General features: G+C 40.1%; 1 protein-coding gene across 3 annotated transcripts; it reads right to left on the reverse strand.

Moving 5' to 3' along the window:
* Positions 1–1,702: 1,702 nt before the first annotated feature.
* On the reverse strand, positions 1,703–25,039 carry LOC111232990 (poly(rC)-binding protein 3-like). Of its 3 annotated transcripts, none has more exons than XM_022760727.1 (13): positions 24,996–25,039; positions 14,125–14,296; positions 13,959–13,982; positions 13,826–13,858; positions 13,623–13,739; positions 12,313–12,444; positions 11,777–11,905; positions 10,027–10,170; positions 8,152–8,193; positions 7,147–7,222; positions 6,555–6,613; positions 5,526–5,695; positions 1,703–4,815 (listed from the first exon to the last, which is right to left on the reverse strand). In XM_022760727.1, exons 2-13 carry the CDS (start codon positions 14,197–14,199, stop codon positions 4,761–4,763), a joined length of 1,056 nt encoding a protein of 351 aa, XP_022616448.1. In that variant the 5' UTR covers positions 14,200–14,296; positions 24,996–25,039; the 3' UTR covers positions 1,703–4,760. The 3 variants fall into 3 exon arrangements, with proteins under 3 accessions (XP_022616448.1, XP_022616431.1, XP_022616440.1); XM_022760710.1 differs by having other exon boundaries at positions 7,147–7,225; XM_022760719.1 differs by lacking the exon at positions 24,996–25,039 and adding an exon at positions 23,305–23,346 and having other exon boundaries at positions 7,147–7,225.
* Positions 25,040–27,311: the final 2,272 nt, after the last annotated feature.

Below are 27,311 nucleotides of genomic sequence, written 5' to 3' on the forward strand. Positions count from 1 at the left end.
CAGCTGAGGCTTAAGTTTATTGTTGCACTGCATACATTTGTCCTGACTGTTGAGTGGCAGTGGCAGGGGCAGCCCACAAAGCTCTGTGCTGGACCTCAGCCAACGATCATAGCCTGCCTACCTATCAGCTTCTTGGCTCTGACCAAAAAATCCCTAATCTACCTTTGAATCCCAGAACCCTTCTCTGTTTTGCTATAACTGCGGGGGTCCCGTCTCACCAGCACGAAACCTACATTTCCTGGAATCACCTTGTGCCCGGTTTTAAGCCATCAATGTCCTTTTAAAATAAACTCAGTGTAACTCTGGCCACCACACATGGTGTCACTGCTCTGCCTGACACCATGATCCTCTCCTTGAGGATCTTCTCAGCCTCAGAACTATTCCACACACAGACCAGCTTATTTTCGCAAACATCTCTTGTGATTGAGCTTAAAAAATCCTCCAAAAAATCCTGTGTTGTTTATGAACTTTTCACCTGTTTAATACCCACAGCTGCTTGGTTTAAGTGGTATTAGCAGAGATAAAGAAAGTGAAAGTGGCCTCTTGGAGTTATCTATTTTTCTTCGGCCTAATCCAAGTAAAGTTTCTACATAGCTGCATAATTTAATAATGCAAAATATAGAGTTCTGGAGGGAAAAACGGCTCTGAAGCGCTTGTCTGAGAGCTGCCTGGTAGGTAACTGCGGTCTGGCAGAGCAGTTTGCAGACGAGCCAGCTCATATCAAGATGGTAAAATGACTCTGTGCCTTTCACTGCAGAGGGGAGCGATCCTACCCTCTGTCTGTTGTCTGATTTTAGATTTTAGATTTTCGACAACAGACAGAAGTAATGGCCCCTCATACGTTATTTTGCGGCGGAGGATATTTGACAGGGAAATTCCCTGTAAATTGGTTTGATGTGCAAAATAATAGTAAAGAGTGAGGGATCTGCACTAATTGGATGAAGGTTTTGGAGTTAGAGTCACTACTTAGATCTACAGTTTCAGAGTTTAATACAGGAACATTTTATGGCAAATACATCTTGACAGTTTGACAAGATCCCAGGAGAACCTCATATGAGAGGACTAGTTTGGTCATTGATTTATTATTGAATTATCTAACTGTCTGTACTGTAGCTGCAGGAATACTAGTGGAGAAAAGGGAACCTTTGATTTCAATAATATTCTTAAGTGCTTCTCCAATTAGGACAAATTAAAAATAGTTAGTTGTAATAATTTTAGTTATTTCTCATTATGCTGCGAATCTCTATAAAAGTCCTATTAGACCTCACAAGGTCCCCAAACCCTTCTTTGACAACCACTGCATCAAAACAATAAGCAAGCATCAGCTCTTAATTGTATAATTTGTAATATTTAATTGCCTTTTTCAATCAGATTTTAATGTTTGTTCCACTGAAATCGCACAACAATCTTTTAAAAAGGATAGATGAGATTCCCATTTAAACCTCATCATCCAAATTACCATAATCACTTTGCCATACAATAATTAGCCGTATTCAATAAGTATCAAAAACTCCCTAAGGGGATTTTGCTCGACATAGGCCCTTGTCAGCTGATGGTTCATCAGGTTTTAATGTGTGCACATAGATGGTTGAGAAATGATCTGAAGTCAGTCATTTTGTGTAAGAGGCAGCAAAGAGACACCAGAGAAAAACAAGTCACAGAAAGAAAAAATGAAAGTTTATTTGTTTTTATACTTACCAACACTTTGAAATTAAAACCTATGTAATTACTCACAACTAATATAGATCTGCACATAGCAAATAAATCAATCAAAAATAGTTACAAAGTTCTATCACTTTTTTCCCCAAACTGCAAGACACACAAACGAAAGCTGAAAAAAAACAAAAAAAAAATGTCTAGTCATTCTTTTTTTCCTGCTGTTGCTGCCACATGGATAGTGGTAAAATTTCAAAAAAGCTTTTTTCAACAAGCTACACAGCTCTCCTGTTATCTATGCTAATAACTAAATAACTGAATAAATAATTGCACATTGCACCCTATTATTGCATTAGTTGCAGTTTGTTTCAAAGTCGTAGTATACTCAGGCATATACACAAATGTAAATACAGTTTTCAAACACTGAGTAACACATGAATATTGATGTTATTGAAATCACACTGCCATCACTTACAACTCAATATTCCTGCTTAGCAATCAAATTCAAATTACACAACAATAATTTGTCAAATGCACGTGCTATTAACCATTAGCAATCCTTGATTATCCATGTTTTAAGCAAACATTTCAATGGTACACATGCACTGATAACTGTTGTATAAAAGCCATAATACCCTTGAGGATGTTCTTCACTGTTACAGTATGTGGGTAATTCGGAAAGAATGCCCTCTTAGGTATTAGCTAACTGCTCTAAAAAGCAAGTTTGCCAAAAAACAGAATTTCAGCTTGTTCATTTGACAAACATTTCCACTGAAGTACAAGCTATGACAACTGAAAATAAAATAAACACAAATCCATAATGTCAATGCTAGCACTACTACTTGAGTTCACATCAAAATGTAAGAATTATTGCAGAATAATCACTGACTATGCGTCCTTCAGTATATTGATACAGCATTTGGTCCATTTACATAATCACATTTATGTCATCAAAGCGCTTAAGAGCCAAACTTAAAAGAAAAATTTGACATTTCTGCAAATATGTGTATTTGCTCTAGCTGTATATCCAGTCTTTATGCTAAGCTAAGTTAGCTGGCTGATGGCGGTAGCTTTGTATTTAGTGTACAGACATGAGTTTGGTATCAAATGTCTTGTCTGAGACTCAGCAAGAAAGCAAATCGACATATTTCTCAAAATGTCAAACTTTTTCTTTTAGCTCAGCATAGGCTACTGGAAATAAAACAAAAGTAGTGGTACGTATGAAGAAAATGCAGAATGTTGCCGTGTTGGACAGTAGATAACGTGATTCAACAATAACATTCAACAGCTGTTTGTATGCGTCAACACTGAATTGAGCTCAGCTGAAGCTCAGAAATGAGATGACTCAAGCTGTCCAATAGTATTAGAGCATCCTCATGAGTAGAATACGCGTGGGATGGTTGAAACACTGAATCGTACCAAATATCATCCACACCTCCCTCTCAAATAAAATACAATACAACAAAACTAACTTAGCTTAAGTTTCATGATCAACAAACAAAATGTCATATGTGCATCACCACATCGTAAATAAATACATACCGGTTTTACTGAAAACCAGCGAAGCAGGAATTGTCATCCAACCTGTCCTTTTTTAAATAAAAACAATTAAGTTGCTGACATAGTCGTGACAATAAAAAGACATTCAAACCTAAAGCGTCAAATCAACCGTATGACAACGAAAAGAACATGACAAGATGAACAATCGTGAAAAAGAGACTGAGTGGTCACGTCCGCCCAGGCCCCGTGGGTTCCCCCCAATGAACCCCTGAACATTCCTTGGCTCAAAAAATACCATTCGGCTTCGTCCAAACATTTGGGCCACTTTGCCGTTAAGATTCGGCTTCTTTCCCTTGTTTTTGACTTTTCTCAAAAGCTTCCACAAGGACCCAGAAGTTTTTTATTTTTTTATTTTTTTGCTAGCAGCCTAGCGAATACTTTCCGGCACAAGGGAAGGAAGCAGAAAGGTTTGGACGCAACACTTGGCTTTTAAGTCCAACTAATTCCTCCCATCACATCAGAGGCAGTCCAGAGTAAAGTGTTGAATAGTCTATTGCATGAGCGCCGCGTAGTCGACTAATGTGCTAAGTCACAATAGTCCTTGTACAAAACAAATACAGTATAATAATAATAAGTTAGTAAACAATCATTTAAATTTTCAGTCAGTGTTTTCACCACTGATTTTTCACTAATTCCCATTCATGCATCTATATACTAATAATCGGTGTTGATAGAAGGAGGCTATGGCGGAAAGTTTTTCGTCTGGGCAGGGAGTAGGACTAGACGTGAATGGCCAAAAATGCTGAAAAAGTTTGCGGAAAAGAACAGGAGCACAAAGATATAATAATAACATGTGAAGGAACACATACACTGAACAGGCTTACTCAAATACACAATGATACGACACTGAACACATGCAATATAAGCAATAATGTAAATACAGGAAATTAACACGAGAAGGGAGGCTCGAGGAGTGATACCATTGGCTTAAAAGGGTCATGTGATGCAGCAAAGAGTCATGGGTAGAGATTGGATTTGTAAGTAGACAAAGATGCAAATTAGGACAAACGCAGAACAGTCCAATTTTTTTTTCTTTTCAAAATGTATTATCAAAATTTGATAATTTGGCTACATCCCACCACACACTCTGCCGATAGCATCACTGAGCAGCTGTAATATGCAAATAACTACGTTCTACGAAAATGTTCAATCTTTTACTAGTACTTCTTATACTTTTAAATGATGTTCTATGACGCAGCACTGACAGAGAGAAAGAGAAAGCAATAGAGAAAAAGAAGAAAGAAAGATTAACACAAGTTGTTCCTAATAAACATTCAACATGCTTCAACAGTTCTCTAAAAAACCTAATCAACAGAGAGTTTCTTTTTTGTAATTCTTTTTTTTGTGTGTGTGTGTGTTTAATTTGGCTCTCTGAAATAAAAGTGAGCACCCATCCCTCTCTGATGCACTAACAATTTTGAACCAGGGTGGGAAGGTGGTCGAGGTTTTCGGAGAGCCAGAGCCAGAGTCCAAAGGGCTTCATCAGGGTTGTCTGCGGTAGTCAGTCATTGGAAAGGGCCAAACGGAGGAGCCAGTCAGGGATCTCAGGATGTGGTCATGGAAGATGGGTCATTCCACATGGCCGCCACGTCTCTGAACCTAAACAGGGATATTGGAGAAGGAGGCAATAATGGCTCATTTTTCCCCAAAGCAGCCTAAGTTTAACCCCAAATTTGGCCAAACACGCCAGCAAAAATTAACTGATTTTGTACCATTTCTTTGAGTTGTTTTCTGTATTTACTCTTTATGCAGACAGTTGCACATGGGACATCATGAACTCAGTCCTCTCAGCTAAGTCTTGGCAAGAGAGCGAATAATTGTACTTTCTAAAATGTTGAATTATAAGTCATGGGTAAGGTTATGCAACTAAAAACATTGTTTTTGAAGCTGTTTATGGTTTAAATGAGAAAAATGTAACGCATTACATGACTGTTTGCCACCCCAACCTTACTTTTTACTTCACTACATTGAGAGTACTTTGTAATTAGCTGCTTTTGCGATATTAAATCACAACACATTATTAGAGTCTGAGTGCAGCAACATCATCAATGGTCGAAAGCAATAAAAAAAGAAAGAATAGCAAAGATAAATGCCGACAGACAAGAGGTTTCAAGCTCATTAAGATAAGAGACCAGAGCTTTTGCAGGCAAACTAAGAGCAGCTAATTGGGCACTTTGCTATTTCAAAACAGAGAATTCCATGTCAGAGCAATACTGTGAAAAATGTTCACAAGGAGGAACGAGGGCTTTAACTTTTCCCCCTGTTTGTTCCATTTGATCACTTCACACCAAACTCAAACAGCCACTGACCTTGCATTGATGAGGTACTGGGCCAGGCTGATGTTGGCGGGGGTCCCTGTGATGGTGATCTGGCGCTCCGATGACCCTTCCATGGCGTTAGCAATTTTGATCTGCGCCCCAGACATCTGACGGATCTCGTTGATTTTGGTTCCCTGGCGTCCGATTATGCAGCCTATTAGCTGGGAAGAAAATGGGGATTGGTCTTAGGATGGCCAGAATACATTAAAGAGATATAAATACACACATCTTGATTCAACGCTACTTCTGATATGATGGGACTTGGATTCTCTGTGAAGCATGTGAGCATTGTCAGCTTTCAGCTATAACTTTAATTCTTCTTTCTTGCCTCCAACAAGTCTTTTCCATTAAGGACATTCACTTTACACGGCCAGCTGCCTTTGGCTGTGCTGTATCTCTGCTGGGGAAAAGGAGATCTCAATAGTTGCGGCTGAACTGCTGTCACATTGAATCGCTGTAAACTTCAACAGGAAGCCATGTTGAAAGATAAGAAACCACAGTTTTTGACGTTGTGGTCCAACAACGTTTGTGAATTCGGGCTTTGATTGCAGTTAGTTCCTGACACGTGTTCTGCCTCATCTTTGTTTCATTTTGTTGTTTTGGAGCAGATTTCTTTATTTAACCAATCAATGAAGAATTCATTAATCTAATTCCTCTTAAAATGGACTTTAATATAGGGTCAGTAAATATGCCTTTATGGATTTTCTTAAAGGTTTGCTATCATAATGTTAACTCTGAACAGTCTTTTACTTTGAAAGCACAGTATGTTGCAGTGGCAATGACAAATTGGCACAAAGTGGCTACAAATGACCAAAACTGCTGAATGAGTGTGGCGGTATTTCAGCAGCAAAAACCATCCTCTCAGTTTTCGAGTGACAAATCTCTCATTTTGAATCACAGTGTCATTTGAAATATTGTTTAGAATGAATCTCTGTCAGGGAAAATTGAGCTTTTTACAAAAAAGAAGCAGTTGTCGTATTCAGAAGTGGACATTTTGCACATTATGACAAATGTACTCACATCATTGGGAATGGTGAGTTCATGAGTACTGGCCTGGTTACTGGCATCCAGACCTGCTGCTGAACACAGGAAGCAGACAGAGAGAGAGGAGGGAAGGGAGAGGACATAAAATAGAGTTTGGCACATTTAAGGAGTGAGTAACAATGATGAAGTGCAGTCCTGGAGTTTTTTAATTCCCTGTCTATTGACCGGTAGCATTTCTGTGTCACTGGGAAGTCTGGCTCAGCCCTGAGCAGAGCCTACATATACTAGGTAAAAAACCTATCAACCGACTATTTGAATTCTACTCTGGAACTGAAGAAAGAAACAATCTGAAGCAGTTGAATCGTTAAATAAAGGATGCTAAGGGAAAACCAAAGAACGAGAGAAACCTCAACATCAACAAGAGCAGACCACCAGCAGGCCATGTCAATGGCAGTGCACCACAGAGACTATTAGGAGGAGAACGACGAGAAGAAGAAAAAGAGAAAGGACAGAGACAGGAAAAGAAGAGAAAGAGAAAAAAAGGAGGAAGAGAATGTCTTTGTCTCTACAGGTAAAAACGAGAGAAGGAGCTTTGGTAAAGAGGGTCGTTGTGTAGGTGGGTACGTACCGGGGAAGGCAGGGGTGGTCTGTCCGAGGGGGGTAAAGGGGGTTTGCTGCATAGCCAACTGGTGGAGCTTGCTCAACTGCTGAGGGGGGGAGGAGGAGGACAGCAGAGCTATGAGGTCATCGTTAAAAACACACTCACGCACAACGCGCGCGCACACACACACACTCACAGACACGCACACACACAGGCACACACACGTACAGGTGTGTTCGAAATGCTACAAGAGTAAATAGAGGATCTGAGGAGAAGTAACAACACAGACAGGTGAAGGACGAAGACTCAGAGAAAGAGAGAAAAGGACAGAAGAAGAGAAGGAGCTCATAAAGGACTTGGCCTGAGACTGGGGTGATGCTTGTGAAGGTTGGACCTTATTAGACTGGATAAATACACACCTTACATTTCTGCTGTTGTGTTTTTTGGTTTTGGAAAAAAGACCACCACCTACCACAGCTCGTGAAGCTGTAATTTGACAATCACTGTGAGGATAGGGGTTTTAAACGAATCAATCACAGTAAAGATGTGATTACGTTGACACATTTTTGTTAAAGTAGCATTCTTGTCAAAGGAGTTGAAGCAGCCTTTTTAATCCATGATACTACTTCAGTCATTGTTTGTCTTCTGGTTCTAATCTTATATGAAGGGCTTTTTGTCAACTCACATTTCTGAAGCTGAATAAAAATGAAAATAATGCTTGCTGTGATATAGTAGATTTCAGGGCTCAGGGTGATTGTTGAAACAAAAGGAAACCACCTGCCACCAGGCCAAGCCCCATGAGGTTTAACTCCAAACAGAGGGCAGGGGGGCAAGAGTCAGAAAAGTTAGAAGATATAGGAAATACATATCAGAAAAAAAGCTGTATTAATATTAACAATTAATATTAATAAGGGTGGAAAGAGAGCAAAAAGAGCCTGCGACTCAAAGAGAGAGATGAGAGAGAAATTTGGATACAGCGAGACAGAGTTATGGGGAGTGCAGTGTGGACTGCCTCGTGGGGTTAGCACTCACATCTGGATGAGGGATGGCGTACTGTCCTTGAATGGTATAAGCCTGCAAACATGAGGAGAAGAGCTTATTGTCATCTCGTTACATCATCGGAACAAGAACACAAAAATATTGGCTTCAAATAAAACGGACTGTATTTAATCAATCTTTGACAAAGTAAAACTGTTGAATCTGTAACAAAATTAGGCCAAAAAATAACAATAATTGACATTTCTACAAGTTTTATTTTTAATCTTTTGAGCTATATTTTCACTCATATTACAAGACAGTCATGCACTATAGACTCCCTGTCATGTTCTCCTGCTATTCATCAATCAGATCCAGTTGAACTAAATCAATAAGGGACAACACAGACAGTGGGGAGGCAACAGGGAGGGTGTGGGTGGGGGGGGACCAGAGGAGTGGCCCTGAGAGGAGTAATGTGATTTGACCTATTGGATGTGTCATTTCTAGGTGCCACAGAGGTCAGAACTGAGCTAAACTTCATATCATCAGCCAAGACAGGGACCACAACTACACTGTGCTGAGAAAAATGGCGTGTGGAGCCTCTATATGGAATCAGATCAGTGAATCTAGCAATTTCTTACGTTAAAAAACAAACAATAGACCTCCAGATTTAGATATTTAGTTGCCTGTCCCAGTATTTCCCAGAAGTTGAAATTCAATACAATTTAATGGAAATATAAAAATTCCCTGTTCATTGATGAGAATATCAGTTTAGTCATGATCACTCGTATCCTCATGGTAAATAGATGATCCTGAACCATGTTAATGGTAGTCAATTATAGAGCTGAGGGAATCACATGAACAACATATGAATCTAGTTTTTGATTAGTTGATTATTAGAATTACTTATCTGACAAAATGCCAAATTATCTGCTCCCAGCCTTTTCATTGTGGGTCGGCTGCTCTTCTTTGTCTTATATTGTAGTAAACTTAAAAGAAATAAACAAAAGGTAATTTTTTTCCCCACCTCAAAGCTACTTAAGGGGGAGTTTAATAAAGGGGAAACTTAAGAGGAAAACTGCATGTTAAGGCGAAAGAATCTCTTGTCTCAAATGCAGCTGATTAAATTAGAGCAGAAGCGATTTGTTCATTAATTGATTAATCAATCAGCAAAAGTGCAAAAAAAAAGTCAGTCTTGGGATTTGTACAGTTGGCCAAACAATCTATTTGAAGACGTCATCTTTGACTTGAGGAAATCATGACCAGCATTTTTCACAATTTTGTGATACTTTATTGACCAAGCCACTAACTGATTAATCAAGAAAATAATTGACAGCTTAGTGGATTGGGGTTGACGTGAGAGACTAATTAAATCTATCCTTATCTACAAGCACTTTTTTGACCAACTTTACAATACTATCAGGCCATCATATCTTCTCTGTCTCCTGTCATTCACACTCAGTCCACTAGTTGTCCCTATTGAGTTTTCCTTCCTCTGCAGATCAGCTGATTTATCTACCTGTCCACACAGCCTGCTGCTAACCATTAGCCTCCTCAGTCTAGCCTGCTCTCTTTTGTCCTCTTGTCTACTGCTGATCAGCTAAAGTCAGGGTCTTTTTGTCTTTGTCCATTCAGGTTTAACACGGAGAACTGTTGATGGTGAACACCAGGATCCTTTACTCTGTTCTCATCAGTTAAAAGGTAAGTCGGCCAATTTCCCAAACAACATGGATCCTCTGACACAGAGTAACATGAACTGACACCAGACTTAAAGACTCTTGTCATTTATCCCAGTTCTGCTGTGAGTGGCTGGGGTGATGGATGACAGTGAGGGCACAGTAAACAGCAGTGATGGGTTCATGCTAGTTGGGGGTCGGGGAGGGGGGGGTAGGGGAGTGAGGAAAAGTGAGTAAAACCTGGTGCGACACTAACAGGCAGTGGCTGGTGCTGCAGTAAGAGGCTGAGGTTGGCTGTGGACGCCCCCAGTGGGTCTGCTCTTACCTGGCCACCTGAAAAAATGACAGGGGTGGAGGCAGGCTTGGGGCGGTAGGGAATGGTGGCACCTTTCGGTGGGGACTGAGGAGAGCAAAGGAGGAGAGAGTGAGGGACAGAAGAAGGGGTGAGAGTGTTAGAGCAGAAAGAAAGAAAGAAATAGACAGAGAGAAAGAAAGAAGTTGCATAAAGTGAGACCAGCAGGGACAGTGCCTGAGGGAAGACGGCCTGTGACACTCAAAACAAAAGTGCTCTTCACTGTGTGTTCATGCTGACATAAAATGTCCAAATCGTGGTTCAGTGCACAACTAAACTTGGATTTACCTGCAACATCACTTTCAACTGGATAATGATGACTGAACATACTGTATTTGAAACATCTTTTTAAGTCCATGTTCTAGAGACTTACACTCATGTCACATATCTCCTAGTATCCATGGCTGGTGCCATCATGAAGGCCCAATGGAGAACTGGCTGTGCAGATAGTTAAAATTAATGGTGCATGAAAAAGAGAGACAACTATGAAGTGTGTAGCCCTTTTATTCTAATGGGGACATTGAGCTACAAGCTCGTAGTGATTGTTTCTCCAATGTCTATATTTTGCAGAAACTGATCCAGGGGAGAAAAAAAAGCAGCTCTCTAGAGGTCAAGAACAGCAAAATAAGCACCTTGTGTATTGATCTTTGGGGGGAATTTTATTTACAATCAATGGCTTGACAAATCTTCCGACATGTCCTGGCAGTAAGCCTCCATCGGAGTGTGTGTAACAGCAGTGAGCGCTCATCAATGAATCGGACTCAAGCAGAAACATAGTAATATTGTAAATAAAATTCAGCCAAAAGCTCAACACTCAAGCTGATTATTTTGACTTTTCTCCTGACCCTCTAGGCATAACTGCAGGAGAAGGGCACCTGCTCGCTCTCACGAGCACTTTCTTCTATATTTTTTTTTAGCTATTGGACAAGAGAAATGTGTTAGCAGCAGTACAGTGATGGGCAGATTTGCAAACTTAAATCATCAAGACACAAAATCAAACAGATGCATCAGACAGTAGCAGTAAATAACACAGAAATAGGCCATGCTTTATCATCAGAGAGCGGTCAATACAGCAGATCAAACTCAGAGCTGTGTTAAAGCTATGATCCTTAAGATTTTCATTTTCATCAGTGTAATATATGCAGTAATTACCTCTCTTTGTACAGGCTTTAATTGTGAGTGGCAGGTCTGCCATTCCCTGGGTGATGAATTGGTAATCTAGAGAGACTCACACTTAATGTGAAGCTTGTCGGATTTTCACATTAATTTAAATTCAATTTGACCTGCCTCCTCAACAACCTGTCTTACACTGCAGTGACTTATGCTATTATATTTTCATTGTATTGAAACACATATTTATTATGTAGTTTTTTTTATTGTCGAAAAAACTATATAATGGAGGTTAGGAAATATTTTGAAAAGATTTTGAAATTGATTGGTCAGTCAGAAATAGAAAATAAAGATTAAGTAAAAAATGCTGTTCTAGCTGCTGAAGTGTTTAATGTCACATTAAACTGAAATCTTAACCATTATAACTAAAAATAAATATACTGTCTCTTCCATATGAGTGGTTTCAATCACAACATCTGGTCGCTGTTAATGATGTTTCCTTCATCTCCCTAATTTTTATTCTTTCCTCCCTTCCATACTGTACCTCAAGCATCACCACACATATCTGTTTGACACACTGGATGATGGCTTCTGGGGCCCCTGAGATCGTCACTGCTCTCTCGGTGGAGTTGGGGAGCATGTCACCTGCAACCTGGACCTGGGCTCCCGTGGACTGGAGGTAAGAAGGAAACGTAAAAATACAAGAAATCATGTGGGGAGTGATTCTTCTTTGCTTCTTTTTTTTTTTAATCAACTTGAAACAGAGTTAAAAAAAAGAGCAGCAAAATAAGATTTACACGTTGCAGGACTATGCAGCACTTAAAGCTTAAATGGAAACTATATGAATAAGTATAAGTATAATAATAAGTGTGGGCTTTAGAAAGATTACATGAGAACTGTATGAAGGATAAATTTAGACAGTGAAAACCCTCCAAAACCAGTATAACTGGAGCATTTACTTTAATATCTGGTAAAAGTTTAATTCATATTGTATTTATAGAGGTGACTAGGATAGAAGAAGACAGAGCAAGTTCAGGATGTATGCTGCAAATGAAGAATGTATGTGTCTATATACTCTACCTCTCTCATTTCTTTGATTTTGGAGCCTCCTTTGCCAATGAGGGAGCCACACTGGCTGGCTGGGACGACAAGCCTCAGGGTTACAGGGGGTTTACTGGTGGCTGGACTGTTGCTCATGGAATTGATTATATCCTGAGGAGGAGCAGAGACCAGCTAATATCAGATAAATACTGTGTCCTTCACAACATGTTACCGGTGGCTTTGTAGAAATCCACTTTCATGCATTTATCCTGCATTGCTAGAAGAAACAGAGATATTTGAAATGTTGTAGCACAGAACTGCCTTGAAATAGCAGAGTAAAAATAATGTGGCAGTTTAAATATTTCAGCAGCAATGTAGATGTATCTACGCTGTACTTCAGGTTGCACTGTTACATTCTGCAGGCAGCATGGTCATTTTTTACCATCATTTTTACCTTATCTTTTTTGACTTCATTGCCCATACTTCCTTTTGGCACAATTTTATTGGAGGATTTGGGCAAATTACATGTGTGTTACATGTTGATTTTTGAAGTGAAAAGTAGACTTTCTTAAATTATTAATGCACGGTTACTTTTTTGTTTCATGAAAATAAACACACGCACACACACACACACACACACACACACACACACACACACACACATTGGCTCATACTCATTCTCTGCACAGGTTAATCTGCAGTGTTGTGGAGACAGTTTGACTCGGTCCGGCTGATAAGACACCCAATTCAAACACAGCACTGGCCCACTTTCAAAGGGTGCTGCAAGGTTAGATCAGCACATTTCTGTCCCACATAACTGGGCCAACTCTGCTTTGTATTCCATTTGGAAATGAGTCAGTGCACACGCTCATGCACAGCGCTGGTGGAATGTAACTAAGTGCGTTTACTCAAGTACTTCACTTAACTACAGATGTGATTTCCTTGAAAAGATGCAGATTTTTGCAGATGAAACACATGAGAAAATATGTTTTGAACCACTCTGCCTTACAACAAGTAGAGCTGAAATGATAGGTTGATTAGTCTGCAAATGTTGTCATTATTGGTCAAGTCATTTTTCACGTAAAAATACCAAATTTGTCATTATTCCAGCTTCTCAAATGTGAGAATTGTCTTCTTTTTCTTCGCGTTTGTTCTAATTAATTTCAATAATTATGAGATTTAGGCTGTTGGTTGGACCAAACAAGCATTTTCCTGCATGTTGCAACATTTAAAATGTAGGAACTTTAATTGTAACGGAGTATTTCTACAGTGTGGTATGACTGGTTTTATTTAAGTAAATGCAACTTCAAAAACAGCCTTTGTAGAGTTTAGATTATACACAACAATACCTCCTCAAACTTGTAGGCTATCATGGCAAAGGCCTTGAAAATAGCATCTGTCGGCCCGGTGATGGTGACTATCCGTTCAGGGCAGTTCCCCTCTGAGATGTTGATACGGGCTCCGCTCTATGAAAGCAAAGGGCAAAACAATATTTGATTAAGAGCCCAGAGTGTTAAGAATGCTAGAATATTTGCTGAAAAGTTGAACTCACGTCTTCGCGCATTTTCTTCACAGTCTCTCCTTTCTGGAAGCAAAGAAAAGGAACAATATTGAGATGCTTAGTGTATTTCCTGCAGGCGTTATGATGCTTTACATGGTCTGCTTGTTGTGTTGGTGATAAATACCTTTCCTATGATGCTTCCAACCTCCTGCAGAAACACAGAAACATTGTTATGTGTATTTGTGCCACAGGGACCCTTGAAATCAGCTATTTTCTTTTTTTTTTTTGACAGATAATTAAAGAAGGAAAATTGAATCCATTTTTTTTTTTTTTTTTTTTTTTTGTGATACCTTGCCGTGCATCAGCAGCCTGATGGTGAGGGTCACATTCAGTCCACCTTCTGATTGGACCTTGATGGGCTCCATGTCGGGATTGGATGTAGAGGAATAAGGGGCGTGGTCACGAGAGAGAGGAGTTCAAGGGCCAACGCGAGTGTGATGGTGGAGTCGGCCAACCGGTCACCTGCCAGATACAAGAAAAATAAAATAAAATAAATAAAGACACAGCTGATGAGGTTCGGCCGAGCAGAGAGTGAGCAGGGACTGAAGCGTGGAATCGGTTTTAATGTTCTCAGACTGAGACAAAGGCATTTTAGTTGAATTCATGCGTAATGAAATGAAAATACAGTGTAGTACTTTATCTGGATAGTTTAATGTTGGTATTCACTTTAAGCTGATTGGAGAAAAGTGTGAATAAAGAGATGCTTGTTTGACAAATGGAAGAAAAAGGGATTCATATAAAGGTAGATTACCCATGGTCCCCGAAAGCTCCTGGTTTAATGTGTAATTTGTGCTCAATTCATAAAAAAAGCACAGTATAAACGTAGAGAAAAAACATTTCAGGCTTCTTATATTCTATGAAAAACAAAAACAACGGTGCGTCAGGCCGTCTCGCAGTACTTTCAGACTTCCCTACACTGTCTGTGGCGCTGAACCCACAGCCTGTTTGTTCCCACAGAAGACCTAAATCTTTACACACAGATTATAAATGTACTCTCATCCATAAAAAAGAAAAAAAAAAAAAGGCTCAACCATTTTGGGAAACAGCTGGACACTGTAGTTTTAGTGAGCGTTACTCAAACAAGAGTAAAACCTGGATTTGTTGGGGAATTAAGCTGTGGTGATAGTGTGTGTGTGTGTGTGTGTATGTGTGTGTGTGTGTGTGTGTGTGTGTGAGTGAGAGAGAGAGTCAGAATGAACTACAGTATGTGTGTTTTATTGTAATGAAGGAACATGTCACCCAGTGCAATAGTGTGGCTCACTGATGTGTTTTTGGACAACAGTGGAGCAGAGGAGTCAGCTGTTGTTGTTAGTACGTGAATTAATTATTGTTTTTTTTGTATAAATTATCTCTAAATGTATCTTTTATTTGGACCTGGGAAGTGTTTCAGTAAAGAAAAGCACAGAAAGAGGGAGAAGATGGGTTAATTGAGGCCAGCATTTCATTTTTGCCCCAAGGGAAAAAGACAATATGATAATGACTGTAATAATGATTATATACAATACATCCAAAGATGTAATGGACTCTCATTTCAGCTCACATGCAGCACACGGCCGTTTGCGATAAAAGCCATAGAAATGTAGGTCAGCATATGTCTCCTCAGTCACGAGATGAGCCACCGAACGTCGAGCGCCATATTTATTTTTATCAAGCCCCTTTCAGCTGGAACCCCTCTAAATTCTGCCTGACAAGTGATGTAATGAGTCAAGCAAGGCCCCAGAGTGACCACAAGAGGGCGCTCCAGTCTGTAATCTGACTCCCTGACTGGATCAGGGCCGGATGATTTTAATGTGGCTCTAAATGATGACAAAAATCCCAAAATGTGAACGATTGTGACTCAATTCAAATATATTATAATCCTCTTATATTAGAAGGGAAGCACATTATAGTGTGAAACTGAAGTCATTCAGTTCTTTTAAATTGAAATAATGATAATAGATTATGAGTCCCTCAAATTATAAAAAGATGAATGTAAATAAAAGTAATACAGATTTTGATTAAATAAGCTTCTGATCAATTGGAAAATTGGCCCCAAAAATGTGAATTGTAAGGAATTAATATTAGATACTTCCTGTTTCTGTTGTGTAATATGTAAATAGAGATGCAGGCAATCATAAAGGAGCAAGAATAGTAAAACATACTGATGATTTTATTTGATATTTTACACTATTTGGCTCAAAAAGCTGATTAAACCTTCACATCTAATCCTAAACTACATGTTTCTACGGTTTGAGTTTGATAAAACGATTAAACATATGGCGGGAAACATATAAACCACTAAATATGAGTTGAATAATGTTTTTTTTCTTTTTATAGATCTGTATTGCAGCCGGCTGAAAGATCATTTGTGGACAGAAAAGCTCCTGGAGCAGTTGACCTTGACTGAAGAGACAGGTAATGTCACTGTCTGCCAATCAGAGTTATTGTTGCTATGTGGAAATGGAAAAAATATATTTGCAGTCTCATTTATCACTTCCTTTCCCTCCCTCCTCTGTGTAATTGTTAATTTGCAGTTTTTGTTTTCTGACTGAAAAGAAAAAAAGAGTCTTTAAAATCCATGAGATGATTAAAACGAATGAAGCTCATTAAGCACAAAATTATAACACGACCTGCCGTGTGTATTTAATCAGGCGGCCCAGTTGTATATTGATTAAAACTCAGATGCAGTCTGAGTTGTGCTTACACAAAACACACCTATCATGTGGTTTGACCTTGCTGTCACCACGTTGATGTGTTTCAGCGGTCATCACCAACGCACTGGGAGCCTCACCGGTGATCATGTTTGCTACAGAGCTGCACACAAACGTATACATCTTTCACTGACTGGTGGCTCAGTGCTGTGTTGGTCTATGGTGGAACTGTGAGACAGGTGATGATAGTTTAAGGGTCTGGACCTGAGGAATATCCTCCTTTTTTTTTACTCATTATTTTCTTGTTATTAAGTATTTTAGCATTTGTATCTTTGCAGAGCAACAAGTGAATGTGAGCTACAGTGTATGTTCAGTTTCTTCAAACCACGTTACATGTGGAGTTATTAAGTATTTTCCTGAAGTGTAATGGACCTTTAAAGGAAAAGCAGATCACTTTCAGGATCCTAATTTTCTGAAGGTTTTACTTAAATATGAATAGTATAGTAATATTATCAAATACTGAGTGCGAGGTGACGTCTTCAGAGGTCACGTTTTGTCCAAAAACACAGTGTTTTTCAATTTAAGGCGAAGAAAACCATCCAATATTCATATTTAAGAGGCTGGAACACAAAGTTTTGTTTCAAAAAAAAAAGTTCCTCCATTTATCTGTGAATACACTGAGCATGTTTTATTCACGGTAACAGACACACAGTATCTACTGTGTTCATTGATATTATAGTTTAGTTTTATACATTTAAAAACTTTAAATTATTCTTCTTTTTTTTTCAACGTAAAAGGCACAAATCAAGTTTCTATAAAATGACTATTAGTGTATAGTTGTAAAATTATATTAATACTTTGATTGTCACTACAGATTGGGACATTTTTATATTTTTCTCTTGTATTTTGCTTCCTGGCAGCTTTATACTTTGTTAAATTGACAAAATGATGAGTCAGGCTTGCAGCTGAGTTCATGCTGAAAGGAAGGCACCTTGCATGTGGGGCGACAACAGTGTAAAAGGTGCTAAACGGAGACAAAAATAAATGCAATGATAGTTTTTGGTTGCCTGTTGCTCAATCGATGTATTAATCGATTAATCACTGAAGCTGTAGTTGATATGTGTTTGTAACATATTGGGGGTTGTTTCAGTGTTTGTGGTTTTAAACTGGACCCACACATATGTTGAAAAGGAATCATTTCTGGCTCCAGAGATCGTCGCTCCTCTAATCTATGCTGCATGCAGAGGCAGAGCTGAGGGATGTGCTGGTCGGAGGCCAGCGGAGGTTCGAGAGATAAGGGACAGGGATTCTGTTGCCAGCTGTCTCTCCAATCTCCCAGAGGAGACCAGATTACATAAAAAGCCTTAATCCGGGTTTAAGACCCAAGCCAGCGGTGTAGGTCCTCTCCAGGGGCAGGAGGGAGGGGGGGGCGGCAGAAAAAAACCTCCCAAGATTGACGATGGGATTCAAGCTAACGTTGATGGTATCCCCTGTCAAGACAAATTGAGGCAAAGAAGTGCTTTAAGAAGTGTTTCACTCCTACTTCTTTTTGAAAGTTAGTAATAATATCTCGCTACATTTGTATTCTGCACATGCTTTTAAAAAACCTCCTTCCTCCCTCTACTCGTGCCCCTAAAAAAACACATCTTCAAAGAGCCTCCTTCCCCATGATTAAGACACGGGGATACTCTGCTGTAGATTCAGGTCAACAAATACGAGTCTGTTGGACCTCAGAGATGATCGAGGTCAGCGTTAAGAGCTGCGTTTTGAATAGTCGTCCTCCCAGACAGTATTTTGCTCATACATCCTGTAGCATAATAGAATTAGGTCAAGGCCCCATGAATCATTTGCCCCAATGGGCTAAAACCTTCCAGCAAAAGAGGCAGTTTTGTTGATTTCTTACTCCTAAAAGCTGAAAACATCCTCATAAAATCTTCAAAAATCTGCATGTTTTGGTGTAACCTCCCCGCTCCGTGGCCACTTGCGATCAGTTCAGACATATTGCACATGCATTGATTCTGTAATTTTCCTCTTGTGTCTCTTTGTTAATCAGGCAGGAAGTTGGAGAAGGGGGAATGAGAAACACAGAGAGGGATGAACGGGAATTTTTCATGACATCTGATGGGGAAAGTGGGTCATGCTCGGTGTTGCAGTGCTGCTAGCCTCCTCCTCTATGGCGGCTATTGAATTAATCACGCTTTACGCTCGGCTGGACAACGCAGTGCACAAAATGGCTCCCCCACCTCCCCCCCTCGCCTCCCATCTCTCCCTGCGTCTGCTCGGCGCTCGCCACAGAAAAGACTTGTGCATTGCTCTTAAAAAACTTGAATCTCGGGTCTCTCTTTATGTGCGGCTAACAATGAGAAGATGCTGCTCTCATGCAGAGCCAGTGGTGTGTAAATGATGGGAAAACACAAGCAAATGGATGAGAAAGGGGCAGACATACCTGACATGTGAAAGTACATTTTTTACAATGCTTTGCTGGTTATTGATCGTAAATGAACTTGTCCATTTCATACCTTATTTTTTTAGAGTGTATCGCTGTTTAAAGGCATAAAAAAGTATTGATGACATGTTTTTATCTGCCTTCTTTCTCTCTTGGCTCTGACAGGAAGGAGGCAGTGGTGGCTACAGATATGGAGGCATCTCATTACAGCACTCTGCATATTAAACTGGACGCCTCTGTCTGAACTCCAGGCTGAGAGCTGCTGCACAGTTAAGTGACCATCAACTCACTTTGGCCCATCTGACACGGTCCGCCTCACTCTGTCCGGTGTCCTCTGAGCTCGGACAGAGATTTTTCTTTTTCTCTTTCAGCAGGTTTTGAAAGAGCGAAATTATTATTTCTGCCCAATGACTTCAGTTTTAAGCCATTTTTCTAATAGATTCTAGCTGAACCCTGAAACCTAACGCACTCAAAAAACAAATCTAACACCGAAATGTAGGTTAATGAATTCAGAAGCTGTTGCTGCTTTGAATTTAAAGCAGTAAATGACAGATAAAGTCACTGTCACCTCCGCCCTGTGTATGAGTTGTGTATTTTATTCATGAATTCACACTCAGGGGCATTTGCAAATACATCTACTGCTCAAGCTGAGCATCGCGTTTCTGTATTTTTGGACTGAAACTACAAATATTGGATCCTTCATTCTGATAATAATCACTAAATATGAACATTTCTGTTCAGTTTATCCTCATCTGGGTAAATTTAGACAAATTAAAACTATCAACTGAAACCAAGAAACAAACGATGGAAAACTATAGACTCAAACCCATTAAATAAAATCTAAGAAAAAAAGCATTGTATTAGTTTAGTTATTTTTAAATAGAAGGCTAACTGAGCACTTTACTGCATGTTGCCCTTCTTAAAATAACAGTGACACAGAGATGCAGTTACTGTTGATAGAGTACCTGATAGACAGAGAGAGAGAGAGAGAAAGAGACATTTGAAATCACATAAAGAAAATCATTAAATGGACGGCCTGCAGTCTAATCTAGGCCAAGCTCCTGTCATCTGTTCATCCTAATCCATGCATCTACAGATATGTCATTATGACGTTTTGATATAAAACCCTTCGTCACTGTTCACCAGGGACTGAGCTGAAAGCTGCAGAGGCGGAGGTTTCTGGAAATGAAGAGTTTTTCATTTTTGAGATAATGAATTTAAAGTGACAGGGTCGTCTCTTTGGGGGAATAATGGTGTTTTGCAGTAAAAAAAAAAACCTGCTGCCTGCTCGTCTTTTCAGCATCCTCAGCTTGAAAATATGACATAAGAGTGTGAAGTATGTATCCGAGAGGTTCACTGGTTGCCATGCTCTTTACTTCTCATGTGTTGTGATGTTTACATGAGGAGATGAGTCAAAATCGGGGGTAAAAGAGGAATGCCGGTGCAGGAATACTTCCTGTTCGAAGCAGACTTAGTCTTAAAAATAGTCCTAATGAATCCAAAACCACGTTTCACTGTATTTCAGATGCTGTGGACGGGGGTGTCCTCATCTGAGCTCTTTGACCTTTACAGCTTTTTACTTAGTTGCATTCCCAAATCTGTGTTTTCTCACTCTGGCTTTTAAAAATGGATATGTAAGGAATCTAATTAACCTCTCAAAGGAGTTTAAGGTTTTTTTTTTTGGGGGTTTTGCTTTTAGTTAAGTCTTTTAACTGTCACTGTTTTTGTCAGAGTTCATGTCCTTTTTGGCAAATGGCTGCTTTTCAAAGACGCCTGGTGACTTTGAAAGTTCAAGAGGGCCCATTTTGATTAAATGCAGAGCAAAGCAAGGTCAGTTTGAAGGTGAAGGGGCACGGCAAACTGCACAGCTATGCACAGTTAAAGTTCATGATTCTATTTCTGCCTTTTGGGACTGAACATTTCATTTTTTTAGCAATGTGAAGGAGCTTTTTAATAGTCATCACTGTTTCTCTGCAAACAAAAGCTCCTTTTGAGACATTCTTCATCAATGAAAACAACTTAAAACTTAAAATATTTTCCCCCATCCCCACTGGCGTACAACTGAACCATTAGTGTGGGTAGCTGTTCTTGGGATCGACCACCACATAGAGCTGCAACGATTCGTCAATAGACAGGAAATTACCAAAGCAGCTTCTCCAGTTTGAGGATATGATGATTTCATGGACCAAACAAATAATCAAATTGAGTACCAATGAAAATAGTAGTTATTTTATCCATGTTGCCCTATGCATACATATGGTATTACATATATTTTACTGTGTTGTTGCATTGTAAATTCCAAAGCAAGTATTGCAGACTGTTTTCTTGCCCTTGTTGTTAGAAGAGGACTGAGAGGTATGCAGGTATGCAGCAAAATTGAACTGCAGATGTACTCAGCTGCAAATCTGGCAGCTAATTTACTCAACCAAGAGAACAGGTTTACTTGTAATGCAGCCAATATGTTGTTGTGCTGCAATTAAGGGTGAGCAAAAGGAATATAAGCGTGCATATAGGGCAGCTGAGGGCGAGCACAGAGGGTGACCTGGTTGATCCATATGTTTTCACAGGATCTGTTCAAAGCATCTCAGTTCTGCATGGACGAACATCTCACTTTCAGGAGTGTTTGGCGCTTTAACTCACATTTGGAGGAAAAAAAAACCCATCTCGGAAACAAAGTTTGTGACAGGGAAAGCAACAGGGATGAAGACTCTGAGGAACAGGGGAAAAGGATGATAAATAATTGCTGTTGATGGTTGCTCCTGTCAGAAATAGTAGCTGTTGGCAGATCAAGTTGAAGAAATGGAGAGGAGTTCCACTGACTCCTGAGGTTTTTTGCCCTCAGTTTACTGGTATATGAGCAGCCCTTGTCTCGTCTGGCGCAGGCTTTTGTTGTACGTGGTGCGGCGGAGCGGGGGGGCGTCCACCCAGTCGGCCTTCCTATACGCTGCTATGACAGTGCTCTCAAGAGCTGTCAGCCCACATCAGCAGCCCAGCATCCTGATAGCTCAGCCTAAATCACAATCAAAACCGTGGCCACCACATCCTCACCACAACCAGTCAAATCAGAGAAAGCAACGAGCAAAGAAGACACGAGGACCAACTATCACCAAGTAGCATTAAAAGTGTCTCGCGGAGTACTGCGTGTTCGCTTCAAATAGTCCCAGTGTGGGAGGGGCGGGGGGGGGGGGGGGGGGGGGGTTCAGTGAGCGCAGTGTAACAGGCTTTACAGTGCAGGCACACCATGTTGTGCTGTGAATGCAGTGCTAAGAGCTGAGCGTTAAGTCGGCCATTTTAGATTTGCCACAATTTGTAATGTGAGATCACTGCTTGTCACAAAGTCATGGCTTCCATACGTGCAGCTTTCACAGAGCACTCATGCAGAACGGGTCGAGAGTGTACCCCCTTTTCTCTGCTTTCCCTCTTTTGGCTGATTGTTGCTGTCATGCCTTTCCCACCCTTTTCAGCCATTGCTCTATTTTAGTGTTGTCTCCTACAGCAGGAACATAAATTTGTAAGAATACGAGACTTTCACTGATGAGCTCACAAGCTCTTTTACCCAAACAAAGGAGTTATTCATCGACGTACTCCAAATCAAAATCAGTGCTTAGCTTTTGAGCTAATGACGAATGACATTTTTGGTCTATGACTAGCCGAGAATAAGGCCATCAGCAGCGCTAATATCAGTGTGACGATAATTGGAATAATGATCTCGGGGAGGAACTGATGTATCAATTCCACTGACGATCATGTTACGTTATGGTTCCTGCAGTGAAAAAGGTCAGTCCAGCTTCATAGTTAACAGCAGTTCTTCCAGTTACAATTCGTTTGTTTCATGTTCCGCATTTCCTGCTAATTGTTCAACAATAAAATCGCTCACGCTTGAATGTAACCCAAGACAATGAACACCCAAACAATGGTAATCAAGAGCCCGTTGGAAGCAAAGTCGACTGACCATAAAATTGACTACTCTCTGGGGAAAACCCAAATATTTCCACCCTGTGTGCCATCACCTTATTGGGGTGCACTGAGGGTAACTTCTGAAAATGTTAACTTGATCCTCTTCAAATAAGTGAATTAGATAACGAGTCAATAAGTCGTACTGTGTCACAGCTCATTACCAGGAAAATGATTATTCTTGACTGTGGATAAGTTATCAAGTTAATTAATTATTGATGTTGTTACCCAACTCAACGTTGACCTGGATTTCATCCAAGTTTTAATGCTTTTGAAAGTCCAGAAACCATGTACACGACTCGATTATCATTTTTCCTCAAAAAATTAAAAAATTAAATCATGCATTTCAATACTAGCATCCTAGGAAAAAATTCTAAAGCACACTGTGCCCTAGGCTTTACCAAAAGATTCTCCATAAGAGCCACAAAGAGAGAGTTTACCTTTATGTAGCGCAGGACACAGTAGACGATGACCACTTTGAGCGTTGCAAGATTAAAAATCGCAAAGGGAAAATATTTTTTTTCCCCTCTTCCTTTTGCTCTGCCCAGGACAAACCGCGCCTCCCGATTGGTCCGAACCAGCAGGTCACATGAGCGACCAGAGGAACACGTGACACTTCTCGGAATTATATGATGAAATGAAACCGCCCGGCATCCTCAATGAGCACGGTTTAAGTTGCTGCGGTGCGATACTGTGTTTGCCATACTGTTTGGTGTCAAGTGTAAATAGGCCGAATGATGAGGTGTAATCTGGGTGACCATCACCCACCTCCCCATCAGCGCCCCCCTCCTTCCCTCAGATGCAACAAAAGGGGGGCATGCCCAGTGAGGCACGCGGGCATCGTGGGGGCATGTCTGGGGATGAGGTGGCCTGAATCAGTGCTGTAGCCTCCAGGGCGCTCGTGTGTCCCAGGGGAGGGTCGAGCACCCCCAAAATCCACCGAGCTATTGTCTTTGTCATTGTTGATAACAATTGACACAAGAATAACCCGGCTGCATGTTCAAATAATGCTTTTCTTGGATTAAAAACACAGCTGTGAGGGTTTTCTCATGTGCAGCAATGAGGGACTCAGTCAGGACAGTTGAGGAACTTTTTGAGCTTGATGCATCTCAAAGAAGTAGAGGTCAAACCAAACACACACACACTTAGACATGCACACAACCCCAGCAAACACACTACTGTGACATGCATATCCTCTCCAACCCCTCTGTTCCTCTGCTTTTTAATCTGCTTCTCTGTGTGGATGTGTGTGTATGTGCAGAATTAGAATTACAGAGCTTTGGAAGCATCCCATCCAGATTTTCCAATCCAGCACAAATCCAGCCCTCATGTCAGATGGACAGTTGTGCAGGGCTTAATCTGACATTATTAGGGTTGGACTGCAGCAGTGGCAGAACGTTTAAGGGAGCTGCCAGGGAAAAGCAAACAGTGGGGTTATACTGTCTGGATTAGGGGCAATGCAGACAATGAAGAACATGTTTCACCTCATTGTCAATTGTTTTCATTTAGCGCAGATGCTCTCCATGCAAAATACAGTCTGACATCAAACCAAAAAATAATAACGAGGCTTGCAATATATGCTTTTAATGTTTGTGTGCAACACAAAATGATAACCATCATGCCTTTACCTACCAACCCGACTGTAAAATGGCCCATGGGATAAACTACAAATAGAGCATTAAATTTGCTCCACATTGAATCATAAGAGGCAAAAGAAGAGTGAGTGGGGTAAAATCGAGCACCACATCAGAGGAAATCTGCTTTATATTCAAATGACACCATTGGCTCGCCTTCAAAACCCAAAACTAAGTGTGGTGGTAGCTCTGGATAAAAACTAGTTTACATAACATTCTTGTATAATTGAGTAAAGTCTAATCTTCATTAGTACTAAATGCGTTCTGTCCTCAGTCCTTTGAGAAATGACATATAATCTGTCAAAAGTTATGTGATAGAGGAGTATTAATGGCTTAGGGGGTCATAATAAGCCATCTAAATGAAAAACTGAAATCGTAGAGAATTCTCTATGTAATAAATTGACAGTATTTGTGAGATGAAGATAGAAATAGTCAAGCATTGTTGTTTAGGTCTGTTTGATGATGCCCCTCTTTAGGTCAAAGGTTAAACTGCTTACCGGTGAAGTTGCAGGAAAGCTCCTGGTCAGGAGAGAGGAGGTGCAGCCTGGGAGTTTAAGACCAAGATGGCAGATTATGGGCACACTAGGGGCTGGGGCGGCTCCCATGGCCCTATAAATTGACTAACCCCCCGCCCATGGCCTCCAGCAAGGTGATGGACTCAGGCTGGTCCAGCAAGCACATACATCCCCCCCACCCCACCCATTATTGCAACCCCACACCGAACAGAGCTTGTCCTCATGGCCACCCATGTATCTTATCAGGGTGCCAGGGTCCTAATGGAGGCAGAAGGGCGTGAAGGAGAGGGTGAGGGAGATCACAGTGACGGTCAATCTCACTGATTGTTGACAAGCACAGGAGAGTGGCAACAAAAGGAGTCTGAGTCAACTGCACGAAGTAGCAAATTTTAACTTTTGAGTGTTATTAAATTGGGGCAGGGGCTGGGGCTGGGGCCGGCCGGGGTTAAGGGGTTAAGGGGTTAAGGGGCCAAGCATCAATCAAAATGTCCCTGGTTCATGTCCAGTTGTTTGTATGAGGATCCTTAGTGGTTATCGAGCTTCAGAACATTTTTAGAAGTTTATTTATAGAATCTAGAAAAAATCTTCTGCAAACTCAAAGAATACAGGAAGATTTTACACATGGATCATTTTATAGGAGAACAGACGAACAGTATTTTAGTTCTGGAAAAGTAAAGTCAATTTTGTGTGTAAGAGAGAGTGAGGCAAAGTGGGAGAGTGGTCATATTGGCTTTGAGCTATTTCTGCCACACTTTCCTTTGCAATCAATGCTGCTTTTCCATGAGTAACCAACAGCATGAAACTATTGACTGTCAGATAACTGGACCAAAGCCAGCCAGCTTAGCGGATGTAAGTCCAAAAAACTATTTACAACAATGGTTAAGTCCTGTTTATGAGGAACCATGTTAGAAAATTCAATAACTGACCTCATAATATTGTAATGTAAACTTTTGTGTACCACAAGGCACTACTCTGGGCCTCTATTTATTGCTATTAATTTACTTGTACACTGATGATATCTGGTGTTATATTTCTAATAAAGTGAGCGATAACTCCCATGGACTCATCCCTGAAGCATCTTTTCCCAAATTTAAGTTACAGGTGTTAGTGAATTCCAGCTTCTGAATCCCAACAAAACCTAAAATGTTGGTTATGGTTGCAGCTGTTAATTATAATCAAGTGCTAATATCATTTGGTGTCATTTCTATATTGATTATTTGATCCAAATGTTTAACTCTCTAGTCCTATTGTGTTTGTTCTGTGCTCTATCAGTATTTATCCCCGTCTTGGCTTCCATAGAAAACCTGAATGTGGGATAACCCTGTTTTTATTTCACTATATCTATTTGTTTTTTTACCTTTCTTTCCTTGTTAAATTGTGAAGGCTGAGGCTGTAACTGTGATTCAGGGCTGTTTAAATGCACTTGACTTGGACCACAGGGTGCCAAGAATTGTAATACATAAAACAGAGAAGCATTTTACCCTCCCTGCTGTATAACAATATGTTTTTTGTTTTTACTATTTTATATTGACATTCAGCATGAAAAATACATCCCCCAATATAATTTTAAAAAAGCAAATAGGGTTTTTACATTTCATTCTTTAACGGCAGCAGTAAATAATCTCATTTTTACCTTGATTTCCATCCCATTCATCCTGTGAAGAGTTCATGAGTATTAACATATTTTCAGCAGTACAGTTACTCATATTAGATGAATGGTGGTTTTCCATAAAGAAAATACTTAGCCTTGTTTATTGTCCTTTACCACAGTGTCTCCTCTGAGATTAAAACACTTTGGGCACAAAATTCAACAGACAAGTAATGACACAAATGATTGGAAAGAACAGACAAACAAAACAGGTAATAGACAAGATAAAACAACGTACAAGTTTGCCTTTTAATGAAAATGTCAGAAAGTTTAATATCTTATCTTCAGTGAATTTGTTCCTGCAGCCTGGCTGCTTAAATCCATAAAATGATGGTATTTATTTGGCAGCTGCTATTCTACATCGGCCCTCTCATTTTGATTTGCTTTTAGCAACTCATAACAAGCGCAACAGCAACCAAAAAGGAAATTGTCTCAGAGAAACCTGAAGCGGTTCAACACATTACAGCTATAAGGGAAATTTGAATGTCTTAACATAACTAAGGGCCAGGTTATACAAGGAAAGGAATTAGTTCATACTAGGTTATTATAATTTGTCCCATGGAGAACAGAAATCATCATGAAGGCAGTACAGTGGATAACCAAAGTCATTAGGATTCATCCTATGGGAATCATGAATGTCTGTACGGTAT

Source organism: Seriola dumerili, unplaced genomic scaffold, assembly GCF_002260705.1.
Source record: "Seriola dumerili isolate Sdu_G_001 unplaced genomic scaffold, Sdu_1.0 BDQW01000018.1, whole genome shotgun sequence".
In the NCBI taxonomy this organism is placed as follows: Eukaryota; Metazoa; Chordata; class Actinopteri; order Carangiformes; family Carangidae; genus Seriola; species Seriola dumerili.

Excerpts from the sequence above, each read along its gene's own strand:
- LOC111232990 (XM_022760710.1), bottom strand. The coding sequence starts at position 14,199 with ATGGAGCCCATCAAGGTCCAATCAGAAGGTGGACTGAATGTGACCCTC. Across the intron at positions 13,859-13,958 it reads TTGGAAGCATCATAGGAAAG|AAAGGAGAGACTGTGAAGAA; the intron begins GTATTTATCACC and ends CTTTGCTTCCAG. Across the intron at positions 6,614-7,146 it reads GACCACCCCTGCCTTCCCCG|CAGCAGGTCTGGATGCCAGT; the intron begins GTACGTACCCAC and ends TCCTGTGTTCAG.